The sequence below is a fragment of the Haliaeetus leucocephalus genome, unplaced genomic scaffold (genome assembly GCF_000737465.1).
Source record: "Haliaeetus leucocephalus isolate CR32 unplaced genomic scaffold, Haliaeetus_leucocephalus-4.0 Scaffold932, whole genome shotgun sequence".
Lineage (NCBI taxonomy): Eukaryota > Metazoa > Chordata > Aves > Accipitriformes > Accipitridae > Haliaeetus > Haliaeetus leucocephalus.
The window spans coordinates 6,387,987-6,410,433 of record NW_010973368.1 but is presented as its reverse complement, the minus strand read 5'-3'; the positions used below and the strand labels follow the sequence as shown (position 1 = coordinate 6,410,433).

The 22,447-nt window shown below is 40.7% G+C and overlaps 1 protein-coding gene across 1 annotated transcript; it reads left to right on the top strand.

The window, feature by feature from the left end:
- The first annotated feature begins 6,872 nt into the window (after window positions 1-6,872).
- DIO2 (deiodinase, iodothyronine, type II) lies at window positions 6,873-19,013 on the top strand. The gene is given in 2 exon segments (XM_010583790.1): window positions 6,873-7,094; window positions 18,396-19,013. Coding segments are annotated over 2 exon segments (840 nt in total).
- Window positions 19,014-22,447: the final 3,434 nt, after the last annotated feature.

Genomic DNA, 22,447 nt, shown 5'->3' with positions numbered 1-22,447 from the left:
ACCACTTCCTAGACTTTGATTAATACTTAGAGCATACAGTTTCTAATCTCATACATCTAAGAGGCTCCTCTTGAGAAGAAGCCCTCCACTTAGAAAGGCAAACTGCTGCATAATTTACTGCCACTGATGTTTAATTTTTTTGTATTCCAGTGCTCCAGATTGCCCCAAATATTCCATTCCCTTCCAAAGCACATTAATTTTTCTGCTAGATCTTCTATAAGGAGGTACTGTGACTGCCTTTTTTTTTCTAGCTGGATATCTTTTGGTAAAGACTGGAAACCTCAGTTCTCGATCCACATAAGAATCTGACCTATCTCATTGTCTTGGTTTGGCAAGAAAAGGTTGGAGAATAGGATTCAAGTTCAAGGAAACAGGATTCTTGGCAACTTCTATTTCTGACTTAACTAGAAATACAATGATAAGAACCTTTATTATGATATTTCAGGATTTCTGCCTCCACTCCTGGACAGAAAATTATCCACAGAAGGTGGAACTTTAAAACACATCAGGATGTGAAGGAGGGAGATTGAAAGCTTGGGCCGTGCATAGCTACCATCAGCAACTGAAATTCATGTACAAACATGCAACAAGAATGACAAGGACACACACCTCGTTTAATTCCACTGAAACATGCTGGATTAGGAGCTCCCCAGAGGTACACACTGAAGAAAAAAGCTCAGTGGTTTGGTGGCAAGAAGGAAATGGCCCCTTCTCAGCTGGGAAATTTGGGGCTGCAGGGCTTTTCTAGAACTTTGAGCCAACTTACTTAGAAACCTCTACAGAGCCATTACTAAAATTTTACCCCCCACCATCGCTCTGCTGTTTAAGATGGGTAGGAATACATTAACATCCTGACTTATTGACAGCTATATGAGACTCCTGTATACATATTCTTCACCTGGATAGTCATATGAGCGGAAGAGTTTAAATTCGAGTCCCAGCTTCTCTTGGGAGTTTGGGAGGTAATTTACAGAATCTACAAACAGTTGTTCTCTTCTCATGTTCAATACATTTAAGGTCTTTTTTCCTCTTCTTGTGCAATATTGAGAGTATTTGGGCTGACTGATTTTTCTTCTGATGAAGTCTTCTGATTGTCCTTATTCATAGATCAGCTTTCCTGTTTTTCTTAAGAGAAACTACCTTATCTTTTAGTGTGGGTAGGGTGTTTTGTTTTGTTCCAAAATTAAGTCTGACTCAGCCAGGTGTGTTTTAGCATCAGGTTTGTTCACTGGAGTTTACTGAAACAGGGAGATTATTTTTGTTTTGCATAGAAATTTGGGGGATCATTAGTCAAGGGATGTGGGGAATTCTAGCCTCAAACTTGTCACTATGACACACCCACATCCATGAGTCAATTATTTCACTTTGCTGTCATACAATGAATGCAGGCTCTTAGAAGGTGCCAGACTGACAGCTTTGAAGTCCACAGAACAGGTTTTGCAGAGACAACAGCAGTCCCAGTTCTCCTCGCACACTTCGATCTTTCTGAACCACTGTGGCTTGACTATAAGACAGCCTCAGTTATACTCAGAATCTAGGTGTAACTTGCCATCTCTTAGGATATTCTGTTCTTTCCCTATCCAGAAGTGTCCCAATGATATGACCTTTTTCTTCCTTAGTTCATATGAATGTTGGAATACTGCCTCAGTTTGGCATCTATTGGATGAAATGACCTCTAATTGTAGCGCTGCCTTGTGGACTGAGTGGGCAGTGAGGCTGGCTTCCTGCTCCAGGGACTCCCCTCCAAATTGCCATGGAGAGCCGCTCCTGTGGACAGTTTACATTCTCACTACCTGTACTCAGCCCCACTGCAGATAAACTTGAGGAATCAGGTCTTCTGAGATATTAAATCAGCACGTCTCACAGCTGCCAGTTTCACAGAATAATTAACTCTCAATTATGCATGCTAATGGCAGTGGTAGAACAACCCAAATAAAACAAACCCAAAGCTGATACAAAAGGTAGATAAATTAGGCAGTAAGGATATATTTAGTCCACTCACCTTTGAAAGGCTGGTAAGCGGATTCCTGTAGAGAACAGAGGCAGCTTTAAGCAGGCAGGATGGGGCTGGGTGCCAGCGGGATGAACGTTGCTCCATTCAGACGTGGTGCTGCGGCCAGGAGTGACGGAGGAAGGCAGGGCCTGGTGAATCCACGCTGTGGGTAATCCATCCAGGTATCACTGAGACTTGCCTGAAAATTTGTATTTTTCATTGAAGATATTATTTCTTTACGAAAATACGCTGGAAATAGACTGTCAGTCAACGCCCCATGGCATTTTAAGTGAGGGAATTGTTGCTGAGAGAAGGGGGAGATTTTTCTCTTTTGGCAAAGAGAAAAAATGCAGTTTTATGAGAGGTACAAATTCTTGTTTGGCTGTAATAAACAAATTTTGCCCAGGGCCAGGGAGGCAAAGCTAAGCTAAACTTTCTCCTCCCCATCTCTAGCCATATCACTCTGCAGCTGCATAATTCTCCAGGGATAAGCTCATGGACACACTAAATAGCTCTCAAACAAAAAGCTTCATTCTTTGTTTTTTGGCAGTGAAAGCAATGAGAAGCAGCAAGGCAGGCACACAGGTTGTGCTCAATCCTTTGGGATGATCTCTCCCATGAACCTCCTGGGGGTAGGACTGGAGCAGCAGCCTTGCGTGCCTGTCACTGTGAGGTACCCTTTCCCAGCCGTGTTGCAAAGAGTTACTGCATTCAAAATGGTCTTGCTTAGTCTGAGAAAATAAGGCTGAGTAACCAAAATATCAATCAGTCTGCTTGTTTTGGGCTCTAGGGTCTCGCATTTAGGTACTTAGATACAGTGCGATTGAGTGCCGTGGCAGCTTACATAGGTAGTTAGCCACAAACAGGTAAAGACCTACATAACCAAGTGAAGGCTGTAAAATACACTATCTGACATGCAGAAAGCTAGTATGGATCCACTATAAAATGAGATCAGAGAAAGCGGCCTGAGCAGTAGTAACTCCACCTCAAATTTCCTGTGTCTAGGCACAGTTATCAAGAGAGTTGCAGTAAAGAAACTTACTGGCTGCCCGTGTCCTAATCTTCATGCTACTGTGGTTGAAACTGCGAAGAAACATGAAGCTATGCATGGATATGGTTTTGATGGCACTGATTTCTATAAACATTACAGAATATGAACATCTATACCGATACTGTTGACTTTAGCCACATACAAGGTCTAGTAACAGTGAATGCTTTAATGTTGTTGGCTTTGCTCATTCCACCTTGACAAATTATGGATGATATGTTTAATTTCCCATTACTGAACCCGACTGCTCCTTAGATTACGGGAGGACTTTTATTTTCTTTTGCTGATGGAGAACTGAGGTACATTGTAGGGCTGTGCCCAAATTATATAGGTGGGTATGGCAGAGCATGTAACAGAAACGAGTGTTAGCTGAACCCTATCTCAGTTCTCTCATGCGTATTTTCAACCCTGCCTAATTCTTCCTTGCGTATCAAATTCACCCAGTTTTCCTTCAAGAGAGTAAAGGCTCTCTTAATGACTTGAGGTCTGAAAGATCTAGCCTTTATTCCTTACTTCATGAAGGTCTACAGGGAAATAACAAGAGACTTGGCTTCAACACTGAGATTATGCTGCAGATACCCGTCTATCACAGAAGATGCAAATAGTGGTTTCACTTCTATTTTTTATGTCTGAGAGAAATAAACATAGGAATGAATTGTTTCAGCCAAGGAGAGAAGCGGTATCAACAAGAAGCAGCAGAGATTATGCTTTCCTTCTCTGTTGAGGGCTGCTGTACTCTGACTGTCAAGCTGAGAAGCAGTGCTTGTGCCCTGCGGGGACAGACTGCTTCTGAAGACAGCAATGGCAAAAGCTGTCTTTTTACATTTTTATTTAGTCAAAAGATTTTTGTCTTTATGGTTGGATTAGGTAGTTATCAATCTCTCTTGACTCAAGCTCTCAAACACACAATCTGAGGTAGTTCTGCTTAACTCAATACACACGGTCTGCCTTATAGGCAAGGAAGGTGACATTGTAAATACGAAATACCGTCTCACACTAGTGCTCCATGGCCTTCCTGCTCAGCTCCCGATGCACTTCAAAGCTCCATAGTCGTCTGGTCTCCAGCTGTCATACAAACCAACCTCTTCAGCCATGAAGCAGGCTGTGGGTAGGGGCAGCTGTTCCACAGGAGCCCAGAATACTCTGTGTTCCCACCGTAGGTTCCAGACTGACTTTACCTCCGGGGAACCAGGAAGAGCCGGAGCTGGACTGTCCTCAGAGCTGTTTGCGAACTGTTCTCAGAAACAATGGCTGATGATTCATCTGGCATCACCATCAACAATCTCCAGACCTGCCTTTTAACAAACCTTCCCAAAATGAAGGAAGGGGACCTTCCCAGGCAGAATCGTGTCTGTTTTAGTGGTGGATCTACAGAAGAGTAATCTAGGCTTAAGAGTGCTTGTAATCAAGTGATTACATATGCTTGCCTGAGGTCAGACAGTAAGCTAGTTTAGCAGCTCTGGGGACCCTTGTTCCTGTGTTGCGCTCACATGACATGAGCACACTGACTCATCCATGTGTGGGGATATACAAGTGCCTGCTTATAACATGTTTTTGCAAGTTTTAGTAATAAAGCCAGATCTGTGAGGTTGCAATCCTTTCCATGGCAACAGAACACTGTCATCACCAACATTTTGACTTAAAAGTTGTCATAGTTTGAAAAAGAAACTCAGTTCCTTCTTTTGTTTATGCTAGTAACACAGAAGGTCACTGGTTTAATGTGCATAACCTTTTAAAGTTATTTCTGTGAGTAAACATTTGCTGGAAGATATCCTGTCTGGGTGATATCTTTTGCAAACGCCTGATATTATGCTACCTAAACAAACTTTTATTTGGTGAGCCCAAGACAAGACATGGGGTGGCCTTTCTAGAGGTATGCATCCTAGTATAATGACATCCCAAGTGATATTACAATATCTGAAAATGAAAGATCCCAGAGTAGGGAATAGTGATGGTGTTTACCTTCTGCAGTTGCTAGCAGTGAAAGGATAGTGATGACTGGTGAAGAGTAAGATATATTAATGAAGGAAGCTTGTACTACTCATCGAGGATGAGAGTTGACAGAGGTTAGATACTGTACTGGCATCTCTGGGAATGAAACATATTTGGTGAGGAGAGCCTACATAAGCACATAGGGAAGACATCCACTCAAAAACATCGATGTCTGCAACATGAAATATATGAAATATTTACCTAAGGAAGTTAGAACCATGCTAAAAAATCTCCCAAACAAAATGTGTCTTCTCTATCAAACCAAAAAAAAAAAAAAAAATCGTGTAAAGAGGACTAAATATCAGACTAAAGTGAAACAAAGAGAAGTGCAAACGAACAAAGCAAACCTTCAGCATGGGGCTGCAGGGGATGCTTGTGGTTGTTAAAGCACACATGGCTCTGCCAGAGGAAACTTCTTTCTCTCAGTTTTGTTTGTTTTTTTTTTTTTAATCAGCTTTTAACCAAAAGTTAGGTATCCTTATTAGACTAGTAGATGTAAATAGTTCTCATATGGGAGTATTAAAGTCCTTGAAGCTCAGTTGATTAACAGCATTTAAGGCTGTAGCATATTATTTTTAAGGAGGGAACTTTAGCTTAGAATCCTCAAATCCTTCAAAAACTTTTTTTTCTTTTTCTTATCTTCTTCTCTCACACATCAGTAGATGAGGTCAGTGCTGGGTGTTTACTTATGTTTCCTTAAGTACCAAGAAGACAGCAATAGATATTTAAACACTATACATGTTGAACTTCATGGAGGTGGGACAAAAACGTACAGAAATGTGCCCTTTCTTGGGATGCATCAACTCACACATCTTCCTGGAAAAGACAAAAGAACAAAGAAAAAAAAAAAACCAGCCATGAGAAAAAAACCCCAAAACATCGACAACAGAAGCCTGCGTGGCTGTGTCACCTTCCAGGTCCTATGAAAATACTTTTTCCAAAATTTGAAAGCATTTCGTAAGAGCAGTCAGAAGCATATTGTGTTTTTTTTTTTCTTTTTCCTTTTCAAAGCAAAGCAAAGTTCCACCCTTGCTGTCTGTCTCTCTTTTTTCTCTTCTCTCTTAGAAAAAAAAAAAAAAAGACTTTTGAGAATTTCATTTTTCTATTCACTGCAGTCCTGGCCAAAGTAAAGCCCTCTTTTACATTGACGTCAAGATCTTTACTAAGATTAGGGTTTCATTTCTCTATTGCAGCAATTAGCTAGGGAATGTATAAAAGGCTTCAGGGAAGCAAGCTAGGACTCCAGAGGGGAAAGCACTTTGCACCATAGGCAGATAGCAAGAGAGAGGGCGAGAGGAGGAAGGCAGGAATACAGAGAGGCGGGGGAGGGGGGGGAGGGAGAGAGGGAAAGAGAGGGAGGGAGGAAGGAACAGAAAGTTTATGTACATAAACCTTTTTTAAAAAAAGTATTGTTGCACCTGGTAGCTAGCTTTACTGACACAGAAATGAGAGGTCTCTTCAGTGCTTAAATAGCTGAGAAACAATGGGATAGTGCAGGAAAGTTAACAATTAACAGTCTCAGCTTAAATTTTGTAACTGCAGGGAACTGGAAGCACAGCTGCCTCTCTCTTCAACAAAATCAGGTCTCCTGGTTAAGGGAGGAATTTTTGTTAAAATCTTAGTTTCTGAAAAATAAGCAGCTCCGAGTTGAATGAGTATCATGCAGTTAGGGTTTCAACCAGCCTGCTCGTATTTAACTGTCTCTGCTCATTTTAACGAGAGTGGCTGAGAGAGGGGTAACGAGGCTTTCGAAATGCCTTTTACTTTACTTTTTTAAATGAGGGTACAGAGCGGAGAAGGGAGCTGAAGGTACCCGGCTGGAGAGAAGCAGCAAGGAAGATGGGTTTGCTAAGTGTGGATTTGCTGATCACGCTTCAGATCTTGCCGGTCTTTTTCTCCAATTGCCTCTTCCTCGCGCTGTATGACTCGGTGATCCTCCTGAAGCACATGGTGCTGTTTCTGAGCCGCTCCAAGTCCGGGCGCGGCGAGTGGCGGAGGATGCTGACCTCGGAGGGGCTGCGCTGCGTCTGGAACAGCTTCCTCCTGGACGCCTACAAGCAGGTGGGTGCCCGGGGATGGGGCTGCCGGGTCGGGGTGGGAGAGCCCTGGCGGACGGCCCGGCTGTCGACGGAGGAGGCAAGGGAATGACTCCGTGCCGTGCTGGCTGTCTCCCGGCTGGCGCTAAGTGTGGTGGCAGAGGGATAAGCGGAGAGGAGCGGTGGGTTTAAGTGGGGGCTGAGGGGGCGCGAGACTCGGGAGCTGCTGCCTCTGCTCCGCCACTGCCTCTCTGTGCGGCCGTGGCCGTGGCACTTCGTTGAGCCGTGCCTCAGTTTCCCCGCCGGGACGAGTAATGAGGGTCATGTTGACAGAGTATTTCAAGAGTTTTGTATGAGAATAACTGTAAAATGCTCTAGATGTTTTCACAGCTGTCGTTTAATCGTTCGCCGTGTGAGATCCTCAGAGATTACACAGAGGCTGCATCTTCAGGTAGAGCTCTGCAGAGGTAGATGTCATCTATGTAACATAGACAGACTTGTTTTAATTAGAGTAAAAGATAGAAATGAACCTTTGCCATTACGCTGGCGTTTTCTGTTGCCCATATGTTAATTTTTATATTAGAGGAAGCATCCAAGTAATAGTAAAACTGGGCATGGAGTGAAATAGTGAGCCTTTTTTCTTCATGAAAACAGTGACAGAGGGACATGTCAGAGATTAAAAATGAACTTGACTAGCTGAGGGACAGCTGCCTGGTGATTTAAGTTAATAAAGCCAATAGCAGTTATGCAACATGTACTTCTTCTTCTTTTTTTTTTTTTTTTCCTTTTAAGCTTTGTATAAACATTACCCAGTGGTACTGCCCGGGTCTCATGAGGTAGTTATAGTTCCCTTTTATAGACTGAAAAGGTGGACCCAAAAAGATGAAATTTCTTGCACAGGCCACCCAGTTAGTAAGTAGAAGAACTGGATTCAGAGCTCTGTGGCTTCCAAAACAGTGCTTAGTCTGTTAATGTGTTGTCTTATTTAGACCATCTAATTTAACATACCCCATGTGATGTCATGAGGTTATAGGGGTCCTATCCAAATGATAGGTCTATATCTTCTGAAATATTTCTTTTTGTATTGCCTTCCCCCCAGACCCCTTTCGCTCCCTCACAATGGCTTTTGTATTTGCTCTTACCTAGAGATGTGAAGAGCTGGTGGTGTTGGTGTTTGCTGGCTTTGTGATATGGAATACAAGCTGCTTAGCCTGAAACCCAAGCCACGGGGACATTAATTTTCAGTGTAAGACAAATATAAATAACATTAGCTTTTGCCAAATGGGTCAACCTCTTACTGCTGCCCTAGGAATCAGCCAGCTGGCTACCCAAATGAAGTAACGCTGAATGAAGCTCACTATTCTCCTAGCCCTTCTAGTTTCTGTTTTTAGTCTCTTCACAGACATTAAGTAAGTAAATTTTACAGTGGCCTTGTTAAATGGGCCGATGAACACAATTGTTCCCATTTTACAGACAAGGCAAGGCAGTACAGTTAACACATGGCTTGGTCAAGGCTCCAGTGGAATTTGGTAGTGGCCCAGGGTCTGGGGAAGGCATGGATATATATCCATGAGATGTTTTCAATCTCATTTTGTTTAAATAACACAAAATGATTTAAAATAAAGATGTTGCATGCCTTTCTGTACTTTCCAAAGTCATACTTTGCCTTTTCCTCAGTACTGTTGATGTCAACCATGGAAGCTACAGAGAGGATGACTCTGTGCTATTTTTGGTTTTGGCAATGAAACTCATACCTTGACTTTTGGTCATTAAAAACTCTCCCTTATCACCATTAAATGACCTAGGTTGATAAGGCCAATCAGGCTTTAAGGTTGCTAGAATGAATTCTGGGCCTCAGTGAACTCAGCAGAAAAATGCATATAAACATAACCAGATTTTATCACCTTGTTCCAAAAAGGGGGGAAAAAAATCAATTCATGCCAGCTAATCTTAAGACAAAACTCATTGACAACAATTCATGGAAAGACTCTGTTTTCCTTAATAGAATTATGGGCCATAAGGACAGAAGGTCATTGGAAACCCTTGATTGTCACAGAAAGGTTGACAAGTGTAGATATCAAATTATAGAGGGGACACAATAAACTGAGAAGCAATATTAGGAGAAGAAGAGTCATCATCCCCACAATAGAGGAGTATCTTCTGCTGCTTCTGTAAGGAAGAGAAAGGAAAAAAATTTCAGCTGGAAAGCTGTACTGGTAGAATCGAAAAAATTTGTAATACACACCTGCTTTGTGGCATGTTTAGAAAGCATGATAAATAGTGAAATATATTAAAGACTGTCCCACAAAGCATCTTTTTCCTTAAATTATCTTTTTCTAAATCCTGAATAGGACTGTCCAGTTGTGATATCTTAATCTTAGCCAATTAGCGAAGGTAGGAAATGAAAATACTTGGGAGTCAGGATACTAAACATCATGGCAAAACGCAGTCGATATCACAACTGTGATTGCTTATTGCTCCAATTTGCTAGCTGAAGCCAGGTATTAGCAAAGTACTTAAGCAGGTACTTAAGCTCATTCCATTGAAAAATATTTATGAGATAATCACCATTTTTCAGCTAGAATAGCAGAATTGCAGATGTCTGAGATAAACCAAAGCTAGACTGCCAGTTAGCAAAAGACTGGATTAAAGCAGTAACTATGCTTGGTTTTACTATGTTTTGTGTCACTTACAGAGAACTCTTCCTGAGTACATTTCATAACGTTTTTCATAAAAGTACATGATGTGAAATTTCTTTTCACAGAAAAATTTACTGGAAGCCATTCCAGAAAAACTCTGTTGGTAGATAGTAGATTCTGGATTAAAGTAAATTTATTACAAGAAAGGAGCTCTGCCTTGAAAGCACACAGTCTGTCCCAGAGTTAAGTGATTCTGTTCCAGAACTAATGTGTACAAGAGATGATCATGGAATAGTTAGAGTATATTTGAAAATAGCTGTTCTGATGCATTTTCCCTTCTAGAAAAACTTTTGAATATCTTACCCAAATTTCAATTTGCTTTTGTTCTGCTTTTTGCTGTTATTAAGTATTATTGCACATGACTTTTTGGTTAGGGCAATTATTTCATAGGTAAGATTTCTTAGCAACAGTTGAAGATTTTAACATCCTCAGTGGGGAAGCAATGCAGAGTTTGCTGTATATAGAGTATATTCAGTATTCTTTTTTATTGGAACATTCTATATGACTTGTTTTCTCCACATTTTACAGTCCTACTGGAATAAAAATGATTGATCTTTTGTTTGTTTTTATTTTCTTATGTAAATTTTACCAATGATTAATATATTTCTCTTTACTTCCTTAGCTCTGAGTTCAGTATCTGTCACACTCAGTGTTGATATTGTCTACACTGCACCAGCTTTGTGATTTATAGAACATCCTCCTCCTATTCTTTTCTGAGAGGCAAGTGTGTCTTACATTACAACAAGGGAGTCTTTAGGACCAGATTAATTGTTGTAACAGAGATAAATAGAGCTAGTAACCAAGTTACATCAACTTCATATAATTGAAAGAGTGCAACTATTTTACTTAAATGTTATTTTTCTAATTTACTGTTGTGCTCTGTTTATCTACAGAAATGAGTGGATTGACTCCTGAAGAGCAAATCATGTATGTATGTATGTGTGTGTATTTACACTTTCATATGTGTTTGTATGTATACATATATATGTGTGTGTATCTGTCTTTATATATGTACATATATGTGGTATAAATGCAAAAATACACACACATAGGCATAAATAATCTGCTCTTTCAGGAGTCAGTCCTCTCTCATTTCTCCGTATATGTGTACACATATATATATGTATACATACGTATAGATATGAATGCAACCACACCTACTGATAAGACAGAAAAAACAACAGAGATTTTTGAGAGGGTGTTAGTGTACCTTCTGCATGATTTATATAGGCGATCTGTACAAATGCCAGTGAGGCATTTGTTTTAGCCCACAGCATGTATACTGAATGTGTCACATATCTTACAGAAATCCAGAGAAAAATCTAGAGAAGTTTTGAAAAAAACATTGTATTAAATTTTAAAAGTTTTTTTTTTTACCTGCTAAGTTACATGCTTTATTTAGTACTGGGATGAATCCGCTTTCTAAGATTCCAAAGGTGAGAAATCATTATCTTAAAATGCTTTTAAAATAGGTACAAAAAAGGTTGCACCCATTAGCAGTGCCCAGTGGTGAGGCCTCATGCTCGGAGCCTTTCCAGTGCCAGATACTAGCTTTGTGTTTCAGCAATGTGGAGCTACCGTTCCTGGTCTCCAGTAGAGAGCTGTAAGGTTATCCTAGAGGAAATCCTCCCTCTTCTCTACCTCAGTGCAGCATAGTTAGGGGGAAGACCTTAATGGCATCTCCCTGAAGCAGCCAAATACTTAGGAATGCCGTGATGCACCTATGGGGGTAACATGCACGTCTGCATATGCGCACATGTGTGTAAATGTACGTTACAGCCCTCAGAAGGATGCTGGTATCTCAAGTGATGATGGTGATGGGTGTGTATATGTACTTGTACAGCTTTTTACTGTCTTTAGAATGGGCCAGCAGCAAGCTCTGGCATGACAGACCCAGCACGGAGGGAACGGTTGGCACAGGATCCCAACTTCACAGCATAGGCCCAGCTCTGGATGTAGCAGCAAGTAGACTGGTTCAGTAAACACCCAGTGGGATTTTTCTGAGATTTCAGGGAGGCACAGTTAAATTACCTTTGGCTACTTCTGCCTGCTTGATAGGTGCAACCTTTATTCCTAAAATAAATCAGCATGCAAAGCAGGACAGCCTGAAAACTGTCCTGTTAAGTACATGCTGCACAACATTATCACAAAGCTGTATGTGAAAGTAATATAATGGCACGATCCTTTACTTGCTCTTTGGCTGTCCAGTGACTCTTTGCTGTCTGTGGAAATCTTTTAAAGGTTGGAACAAAGACATAGCCTCTATACTTATTATTTGTATTTATTTTGTCTAGCAAGGTAAGGAAGGGTCTCTGTCTGCATTTGACAGTGATAAAGGGAATTTGTGAAAGAGAGCATGTTGTATAGTTTCAGGGTTTAGAACTAGACATTGTGTGGTATTAAAAATATTTTATTGGTTTTACAGAGTTCAGCCTTAGCAGAATTGTTTTCATTGACATTTGCAAATGAAAACAATCTTGAAAGAAGTGAGAAAAACAAAACAAAACCACAATTAAAACCTTTCCTGCAGTGTTTGGAACAAAAGTTCAACAGGATTTGGGCTTGTCATTGTCGTTATTATTAAAACATTGTCATTATTATTAATATATAATCATGTTTGTTACAGTAGTGTCTGAGGACCAACCTAGACCAGGGCCCATTGTACTAGGCAGTGTCCTAAACAAGAAGAGCAGACAGTTTGCCCCCCGGAGGTTACAGTTCAAACACTCAAGACAGACAAAAGGTAGAAAAGGAATATGATGACTCCTATCCCACTTGGGGTCTCATCCTACCTGTTTCATTTTGCGGATCTAACTTTACTTCTGCCACACCACCTCTTTGCAGTCTTCCATTTTCACCCTCATATGTGAAAAACTGACTGAAAGGAGTACTTGCCTTTTTGTCAAACCCTTGTGAAAACCCCCTTTGGCTGTGGTAGATACAGAATATTAGCTAACGGGCACCACCCAGGAAAAGGATCGTACATGGTCCTTGCACGTCAGCTCAGCCTCTCCAACAAAACCATCACTGTATTCATACAGTGCTACGGCTGAGTTAAAAAAAAAAAATAAACCCCCCAAAACCGAACATCCAAATTAATTTCAAATGTCCTCCAGGTGCTGACTAACAAAAACTGGTGAAGGCCTCTGTCACCGCTAGGTAGAGTCCGCAAGGGCAGCCAGTGGCCCAGAGGCCACGATGTCGTAGGCCATGCTCCCATCTTGAGGGAAACATAAGCCCTTAAGAAGCTTGCTGTAGGCTCCCCGATCAGAGGAACTAAAATTATTCGTTTTCTTTTATAAGAGAGCACGGCAAAAGACTCCTTTATGCTCGTTTGTGGGACTGGCAGTTTTTAAATAAAGAGACCAGCATTTGACTAGTTATTTTTATCCGGACTGTGCCCTTTTAATTTGTCTCCTGCTTCCCTCCCTCAGCTTCACACACCTGATCCTAAATAAAAGACTCTGGACTCTGGGAGAACTTGAGTCAATTCTAGTCTTTGCTTTCCAGTTTGAGTAATAGAGTCTCTTAAAGCAAGCTGCCACCTCCCTATGACAAATGAAGAGCTCCCACTCCCATATGCTACTCCAGACAAGGGCCTCCTGTAATTTTTATCCACTGCACAACTCTGGGTCATGTAAATAAAGAAAACAAAAATAATAATTTGTGTAATTCTCCAGTCAGAGTCTGATTATGATTTGGATGAAGCACTGAGAAATACCGGGCTGTTCAAAGGGTATATTTAGCTGAATGAGATCAAATCAAATCAAAGCAGAGAATTTGAAAAGGAGCAAAAAGCTCCAGGGATTCAGTTCATTACCAATCACTGGACTCCAGTCCCAAACACAGCATGTCCATATTTAAATGGCTAATATCACAGACTGCTAATTGTCTGGCAACACCTATTTTCTTTAGGGGGTTGACCCAGCCTCATGAGTCTGCCAAACTGTTTGAAAATCCCTCATGCAGGGAATGAAAGTTGTATTCCAGTGCACAGAATCCCAGGAGGGTTATGCTAAAGCTGATAAAAGCAAAATGAGAAGAAAGAACAGGTAAATGAGGAGGTGATGTTTTGTCCATGGGGCTTTTCCTAGTCCTCATGGAGAATGTACAACAAAGTTAGCAGTATGTGCTATTTCTAGCCTGTAGTTTATGAATAGGGCTTTCTTTCCCTCTCCTAAGTCTCCTTCATTTTGCAGTCTGCATGCTAAAGCATCGGCAGCCTTGTTCCCTTTTCACTCTGCGTGCAGACTCAGAGAAGGAGATGCAGTACCAAGGCTGTCAAGCAAACACAAAATTCGCACAAATGATACAAGTCACTGCCTTGGTGTCGGGCTCGTGCTTGCTCTTGCTGATGGCTGGGCTGGCTCTCAGATTTGGTTGACCTACCTTGCATGCAGGCTGAGTGGGAGGGGGTGCCTGCACGCTGCCCAGTTTCCACCTCATCCAGAAGGCTGGCACCGAATGCCCAAATATTCATGCACAGAAGTACGTGATTATAGAAATGCTGGATTGCGTGTGAGGGGAATTCTGCTAGTTTGTTTCTCAGAATTTATATTTTGCCTGCCTTTGTGTAAGATTTCAAAAGCGGTTTGGCTGAATACATGGGGTTTTTTGTTTGTTTTCCCATTGCGTTGATTTTCTTTTCCAAGAGCTATTTTTTCTTTCAATAAATAACAACAAAGAAGACAGCCAAGGCCTACAATGCAGATGATCAGCAAGGATGATATTGTCATCCTGTGTCAATCGGTTCCCGAGCCTGGTGAAATAAAGAGTCCCTTTGGGAACGTCAGCGCTTCATCAAGACCAATTAGTGGAGATGCCGCTGCTTATGTTTAAGCATTAACGACTGGGCAGGGCTGCTTTTTGGAGTGCCTGACACTGGCATGGAACAAGGCACCGACCTAATTACTCCTCTACAAGAGCAGAAAATGCCTTGTGAATGCCTGCTTGGCAAGGATGTCTCATTAAGGGGAAAAAAAACCCAACACAAGCACTCCTAGAAACAAAAATTAAAATAATAGGTAACCTGCGGCCACGAGACCTACTTCATGGCTGTGGTAAATGAAGAGAAACTGCTATAAGGAGACGTAGGGCATATTTGTAATTTACTTCCTAAATCCATCTATTTTTTGGTTAATAAGGAGTATGAGACAGAACGCAAACTTGCGTTGTTGGAGAACAGCGAAATATGTTGCCACCCTTGGTATCAATGTTAAATAGTACTTGAAGGGCATTCCCATGCTGGTGTTCAGTGGGAGTTGCTTTGTTAGTCTGTTCCTTCAGGGTTTGCAAACTTGCCTAGAAAAAGAAGCGTTTGGTAGACCTGAGTGAAAAGTTGGTAATCAGGAGCTTACAATATGTAGCCTCTCTTTATGCTTAAATGTGATCAAGAAGCAGGCTATGGTTTCCCAGTTCAAGAGTGTTGGTTAGAGTATTTTCAGTCATAATAGTTTTGTTAAAATAAAACCAGAAGAGTGAGGTGAAACAGCTGCTCACGTGTTTCTTGTCTCTTAAGCAGCCCTGTACATTGCTGTGTTTTAGTTGCTTCTATCCTTTTTACCTTTATTTTTCTTCTCTTCTGAAGAGTGCCAGCAAATATTAGAAATTCAAGGTGTGTTGCTTAATTGCGATTTATGAGGTAAATCACATTATTGCTTTTTTTCTTTGACTAGATGAGTGCACGCTCCTAAATACTGAGGTCCATTATTCATCCAGGGAGTGGGTGCAGCACAGATACTTACATGTCAGACTTTGCCCAGAAGGCACATTTTGGGCAAGCTAGCTCTGAAAAAGCATTTGCTTGGCACTGTAAGGGCAGTTAAGCTTTCTAGGTAAAGAGGGATCTAGTGTTTGTGCAGAAGTGCAGATGTGTTTCTTGAGAGGTGCCCTTTTTTGGTGGTTACCAACTTGTCACAAAATGCTGAGTTGTCTAGCTGGCTTATGGATTGAATGCAGCCCTCAGGATCATTATATGGCTGCCACATGATCTTGACCTGTGTATTTCTTTGCTCAAGTCTGGCCCTTTACTTTACTCACTCCTGCTTTGCCTATCTTACTGCACAGAATGGCAGAGAGAAATGAGATGTTCAACAGCTGCACAGAAGAGTACCTATGACCTGCTAAGGTGTAGGTGGCCTGTAGCAGCACTTCTTAAATGCTGCAAGATGCTTAATGCTACTTCTTAAATGCTACAGCCTGAGTCTCTGAGCCTGCCTCTCTCCAGATAGATCCTTCTTCTCAAAAACTGGATATGGCTCTTTTCCTTCCTTGAGTTCAACGGACAGCACACTCACACAGCAGGTCCTAAACGCAGCTATTTCAAGCCTTGCTTGCTTTCAAAGGCAAATGAGCACAAGGCTTTTTTTTTCTAACTGTTACCAGGGCTCTAGCAGACAGCAATGCTGCAGATGCAGGTTTACAGGGAGAGGGGCCACAAGAGGTTGTGCTTTCCTGGGACATCACTTGCTTCCCTTGCCTGTGGTGCAGCCGCAGCTGCACATCCCCTGCTCCCAGTGGCATGATCACCATGTGCTTGGCCTGGACAGATTTGTGGGTCTCGGACAGTCTTTCTTTCTGTAGCTCTCTTCCTTGCTGATCTCTGAGTGAATGGCAGCACAACTGTGTCTCAATTTGCCCTATAGAAAATAGTCAAAATGATGTTTATAGCATGTGCCAACATGCTGTGAGACCTCGTGTGGCTGTGAAGTCTGGCAACTTTAAGGGCAGTGTCTTACAAACTTTGCTTTGGTTAGACTCTTGCTTCTATTGCTATTCTGATGAAATAATGCCGAGTCATGAATAACTGTAGATTTGTTCAAGGCAGCCAGGTTTCCCAGGAAGAAATGGAGGATCCAGTATCTACAATATACTTGCCTCTGGATCTGTGTGTAGCAGTAATTGTATCAGCTAACTTTTCAGCTGTTAACTCAGCTTCTTACTGTATCTGACTCATCAGGATACCCTGTAATGTAATATAGAATAGAAGTGCACTAAAAATCAGTTACTTATTCAGCTTTTACACAGTTCTTATTCAGCGTTAACTTCTGTTGACTTCAATGGGAGTGTAGGTTCATAAAGAAGTAAATAAAATATGAAAGACTTCAGAATTTGGCCCTGTAAGTTTCGTTCAAAGCAACACTTCCGAACGTAATCAAATAGACAGGAGACAGAGAGAGATAGAAAGAGTCAGGGAAATATAAAAGGATAATTGTTGTACTAGAGCTTGATGTTGAAGAGACATAGGAATTGCTGTGGCAGAGCTCATTAAAAACTAATTGTCTTATGTAATAATATTTTGTGGTTCTATAGCAGTTATCAGCTAAGGATCTTGGAGCCCTCTGCAGGCTCCACCTTATTCTGGCAGTCCCTTCTGTGAGATGCTTATATTCTGTCTTTTTTCTATAGGCAGGGAAATGGAAATGGTCAGGCACAATGACTTATCCACAATTGCCTGTTGGGTCTGAGTTAGATCTGGGGTTAGAGCTGAGAACAGTTCGTTTTCACTTCATCCTACTTACACCATCATATGAACTTTCCCCTTTTCCTGCTGCTTTTTCCCCAATCATTTTCTAGGGAAACATTGCAGTAGAAGGAGCAGTGTCAATCAATCACTGATGAAATTACTGCAAAGTGGTTAGAAAACCTTTTGGAGAGAGCAGCATTGGATGGTCCGCTGTCAAAACAGAATGATAAATATTGAGTGGGTGTCTGCAGAGATCTCTCTTGTGTTTGGTACTTGGTATTTTCATTCTTGGACTGCAGGATGGAAGAGAATATACCTGTATGAAACCTGCAAACCTCTCAAAATTGAAAGGCACTGCATGTGTTGTGAAGATCAGGAATACAATGCAGAATGATTTTGGATAATTGGGAAAACGGCTTGAAATGTGGGATGCAGTTCAATGGGTCCAAGTGCAAAACACCAAATTCAGGCTGGACTGATGAAGTACCCAAGTCTATGATGGGGAGCAACTAGAAAGGCAGAAAAAGGGACCTAGGCATTATAACTTCTCACTAGCTAACCCCTAGTCAACAGGCTACTGTTTTTCCAAAACAGTCATGATGTTTCATAAAAAGCAAACATCTGGAATATATAAACAGGTGTAGCCTGTGAGATACATGAAGTAATTGTCTCATTATTCTGAGAATTAACAAAAACTCTTTTGAAGTTTTGAACACTGCTCTTCAAGGAAGATGTGAACCAAGTGGAGAGAACTCAGGATGGCAGTGAAAAAAAATCATGTCTAGAAAATTTGACTCACAGAGAAAAGTTAGAAGAAATTAGAGGTAGTCTGTCTGAAAGCAAATAAGAGTCTGCAGATACATATAGGTGGACAGGACTATGTGTGTAGTGGACAGGACAAGACAGATCTCAGATGAAGTTTTCTAACAATAACGAAGTAATATACCTGTCTGGAATGCCACATTTCCCTGTACTGTGAGTGGAGATGGACTAGATGAACTTTCTGAAGCTGCTACTTTTGATGATTTGCTATATCCCCATGCTAGTGTCCATGCAGGTATTTAGGTATACTCTTTGAACAGACGACTCTATTTATAGTTGTAAGGATACTGGACAAGCAAGTCACACTAACTTGCTATGTTTTAATTTATTTTGCCGTCAGGTCAAACTGGGAGGAGAAGCCCCAAACTCCAGTGTAATCCACATAGCCAAGGGCAGTGATGGCAGCAGTAGCAGCTGGCAGAGTGTCGGTGGCAAGTGTGGAACCAAATGCCACCTTCTGGATTTTGCCAACTCCGAGCGGCCACTGGTGGTCAACTTTGGTTCAGCTACCTGACCACCATTCACAAGCCAGCTGTCGGCCTTCAGCAAGCTGGTGGAGGAGTTCTCTGGTGTGGCTGACTTTCTGTTGGTCTACATCGATGAGGCTCACCCGTCAGATGGCTGGGCTGCCCCTGGAATCTCTCCCTCTTCATTTGAAGTTAAGAAACACAGGAACCAGGAAGACCGATGTGCAGCTGCTCACCAGCTCCTAGAGCGCTTTTCCTTGCCACCTCAGTGCCAAGTGGTGGCTGACTGCATGGACAACAATGCCAATGTGGCCTACGGGGTTTCATTTGAGCGAGTATGCATTGTGCAGAGACAAAAAATCGCCTACCTGGGAGGCAAAGGCCCCTTTTTCTACAATCTGCAGGAGGTTCGGCTTTGGCTGGAACAAAACTTCAGCAAAAGATGAAAACCATTCTCTGCCGAAGCTATGTCAACAGAAGTGTCCCTTTAAGGTGATGTGAAAGGGAAAAAAAGAAAACATATGCTGGTTTGCATAAGGCCTTTCAGATGATTGCAGGAGAACACATTTGATAACAAGGTCAAATGAACATTAAGAAAACAAAACAAAAAACTAACTCCACAGAAACATTATTGTATGAAAAAAATCCCACTCCTGCGCTTGCTACGGGACAGAAGAGGTGAATGCTTCTGTGAAAAGGTGCTGCTGGCGAGCAGGAAGAGTGGTAAGATAAGACCTGTCTCCCAGGAACCTGACTCATGAAGTGTTGGCCCTGGGCTGAGCCAATCCATGGAAGGGCAATGCTGTGCATTTCATCAGAAAGCCTTCTTTACCCTCCTGTAGCCAATGCAAGCAACCTGGGAGGAGCCGGGGGCTTGCAATTACTTTACATAGAAATGCAGTAAAGTGCGGAAATTGTCCTCTCTCCTAGAGATTTTATTGTTCAGAGAGTACAGGAACCACCATGCAATTCATCCTGCATGCAGACTGGCTGCTCAGATCAAGGTGAAACATTGTATGCTGGTATTTGTGCTCTGTATGGATGCCTCTGGACAGCATATTAACTAAGTAATTCTATCTATATGTTTGTATTCAGTATGCAGGCCTGTGCCTGCTGAGAAAGATGTTAAAATCTATGGAGTTGGACCAAAAAGGCAAAGGTGATCAAATAAGCCCATTACAATTTGAAAACTAAAACACCTGGACTATTTGTAACAAAACAGGGAGAACCACCTAGAGCGTGCATCATGAGACAAAAAGCTGATCCCAACCAACCCTCAGTTCTCAGAGCTGACAATGTGTATTTATCAATATTCTCTGGTTTTCTTCTCTGTTTCTTTACCTGCCTCAATCTCTTTCTGTCTAGCAATAGGCTTGAAGGTAATTTCATTTTTAGCTTTTTAAAAAAATAACTTATTTCTCTCTTTTATTTTTATTTGAGATAATGACCTTACAGATGTATTTGGGGGATGGGGGAACTTATACACAACTTTACCTCATTGAAATGGAAACCTATCCTGTCATTTACCCTGTTAAATGTAGTCATGCTGATTTTTGCTATCTTAGATACCCGCAACTAGTTTATAGCTATGTTAGTTTCCTTGGAAGTTAAGTTGTTTGCAGCCTCAGAATTGATTAGCTGCAGTTCTGCTATCAGATGAGGTGATAGTTTGTTTCACTTCTGTTCTCGAAAGCCTTCCCAGAGAAACAGGGAAGACAAATAGTGTGAATTAATGTGAATAAGTGTAAAAGATGGCAGAATTTTCCTATGAATGGGTCTGAATTATTAATTATGTTTAAAGAGATACTGTCAACTTAGAGTATACATTAAGTTTAGGTACTTCTAAAACTAAAATGATTTAGTTGAGCCTGATGAAAAGGCAAGTTTACAATGAGCTAACCCATTAGAGCTGATAAATGAAAACCCATAAGGAGATGGACTATCCAAGTTTTCTCTCAACTTTGGCAGAAACATGAAACAGATAAACAGGGTAAATGGCAAAAATCAAATTAGTTATTTTACTTTCTCCTCCTGCCAGTTGTCAGGAACATGACATATTAATACTAACACAGGAAAGAACAGAAAATACATACGTAAATATTTTCATTCTCACAATGTCCCTTTAATATTGTGTATTTCTTCTTGCTTGGCTGTTGGTCAACTTAGCCAATGTACAAGGCATTTGAAAATGTGTTTTCAAGCACAGATCTGAAATAATGACAGTAACATGAGTGATTTCTCCCATATTCAGGTTCATGCTTCCCTTCCTTCTCACATTTTCCTCCACACAGGTAAACATATACACACACACTTACACAGTTTGGTAATGTGTATCAGAGAAGGGTGTAAAGAATGGTCTTCAGACCTTCTGGTGAGCCCCACTTCTCAGAAGGCATATGTCTCTGCGTGTGTGTGTGTGTGTGTATATATATATGTATGTATGCATTTACATATGCATATATATGTATACTATATATTTTTATGTATGTATATACATATGCATGCACATATAAGTGGTGTCTAAGACCAATAATAATAATAATAATTCTGTCCTCTCATTCATTAATGTTACTGTAACTCATTGCTCAGTGTGAAAGATTGTTATACATTTTTGTGACTAACTGGGATATATAACTGAAATTTCTAAACCTAATATCATAGAAACAGTAACATAGCCAAACTATGTGGTTTGTTTAATCCGGTGTCCTACCTCTGACTGTATCAGATGCTTCAGGGGAAGGTGCAATAATTTCTTGGAATTTTCATTAGCTTCAGCCCTTATTATTTTTGTCTTGTGTAATGCGATTGTTGATGTCTCATAATCCCTATGAGAGGCTGATCCTGAGTTTTGAGATCTAATATTTCTTGAGGTGGGGAATACTAAAATCAAAACACATCATGTTTAAGAACAAAGAAAACCAAATAAAACCAGATTGATTTTTTTCAGATTTGAATTGGCTGCTTTTCAATGTCATTCTCATCTCTTGCTCTTGTACGTTAAAACAGTATAAACAGGAGTGATCCTAATTTTTCTTCTGTATGTCAGTGATTATATACTCTATACAGAAATTTACATACCTTGTTTCTTTCTTAAGCCAAACAATAATTCACAGTCTTATACAGGTCCATATTCTTTGCCTGTCTCTGTATCTCTTCTGTTTTTACTACACTGTCCTTTTACTCAGGTGAGTAAAGCTGTAGACATTACTCCAAGTGAAAATATGTATTGATATACCCAGCACATCTTTTCCTTATTATATCCTATTCTTCAGTTGCCTGAAACTTTATTAATCCATAGCAACTCCATAGCCTTTGTAAAACTTAAACTATTAAGTCTTTTCTTTCTCTCTTCTTCAAGTCTGAACTGTTTATCCAGGAAATGCTAGCCAAATGTTTAGCACAGCTGTTGAAACATACCTTTAGCTTGGAGGAGAGAGTCTGAGTAATTCAGTTAGTTAATACCCCTTTGCATATCTGAAGTTACAGTTATTTTTCAAGTCCATTTTCTCCTTTTGAATTTCCATTATTTTGTCTTGTTATTCATAGATGCCTGTTTATCACATAGTATAAAGGAATTATAAAATTGGCTCTTGTAAATGGGAAATCCACAAGGATTTTCCACAAGAAAAAATACACAATAACTTAATTTCTTTCTTGGCAACATGAATGCATTACCCTGCCCAAAACTTAAAGATAGTTCGGCCTCACTGATTATCAAGACAGAAATACATTTTGCAAATCCTTAAATTTCCCCAGAAAAAATTGTGGTCAGAAAGCAGGGGAAGTATTTCAAAGAGAAATGGGTTTAGAGGAAAAAAATATCTTTTATAAGTGGCTGATAGAAATACAAACTCTTTTTTTTTTTTTTTGTTGACAAAATTAAAACATTTTATATAAAAGGTTTTAAATTAAACTACATGCATTG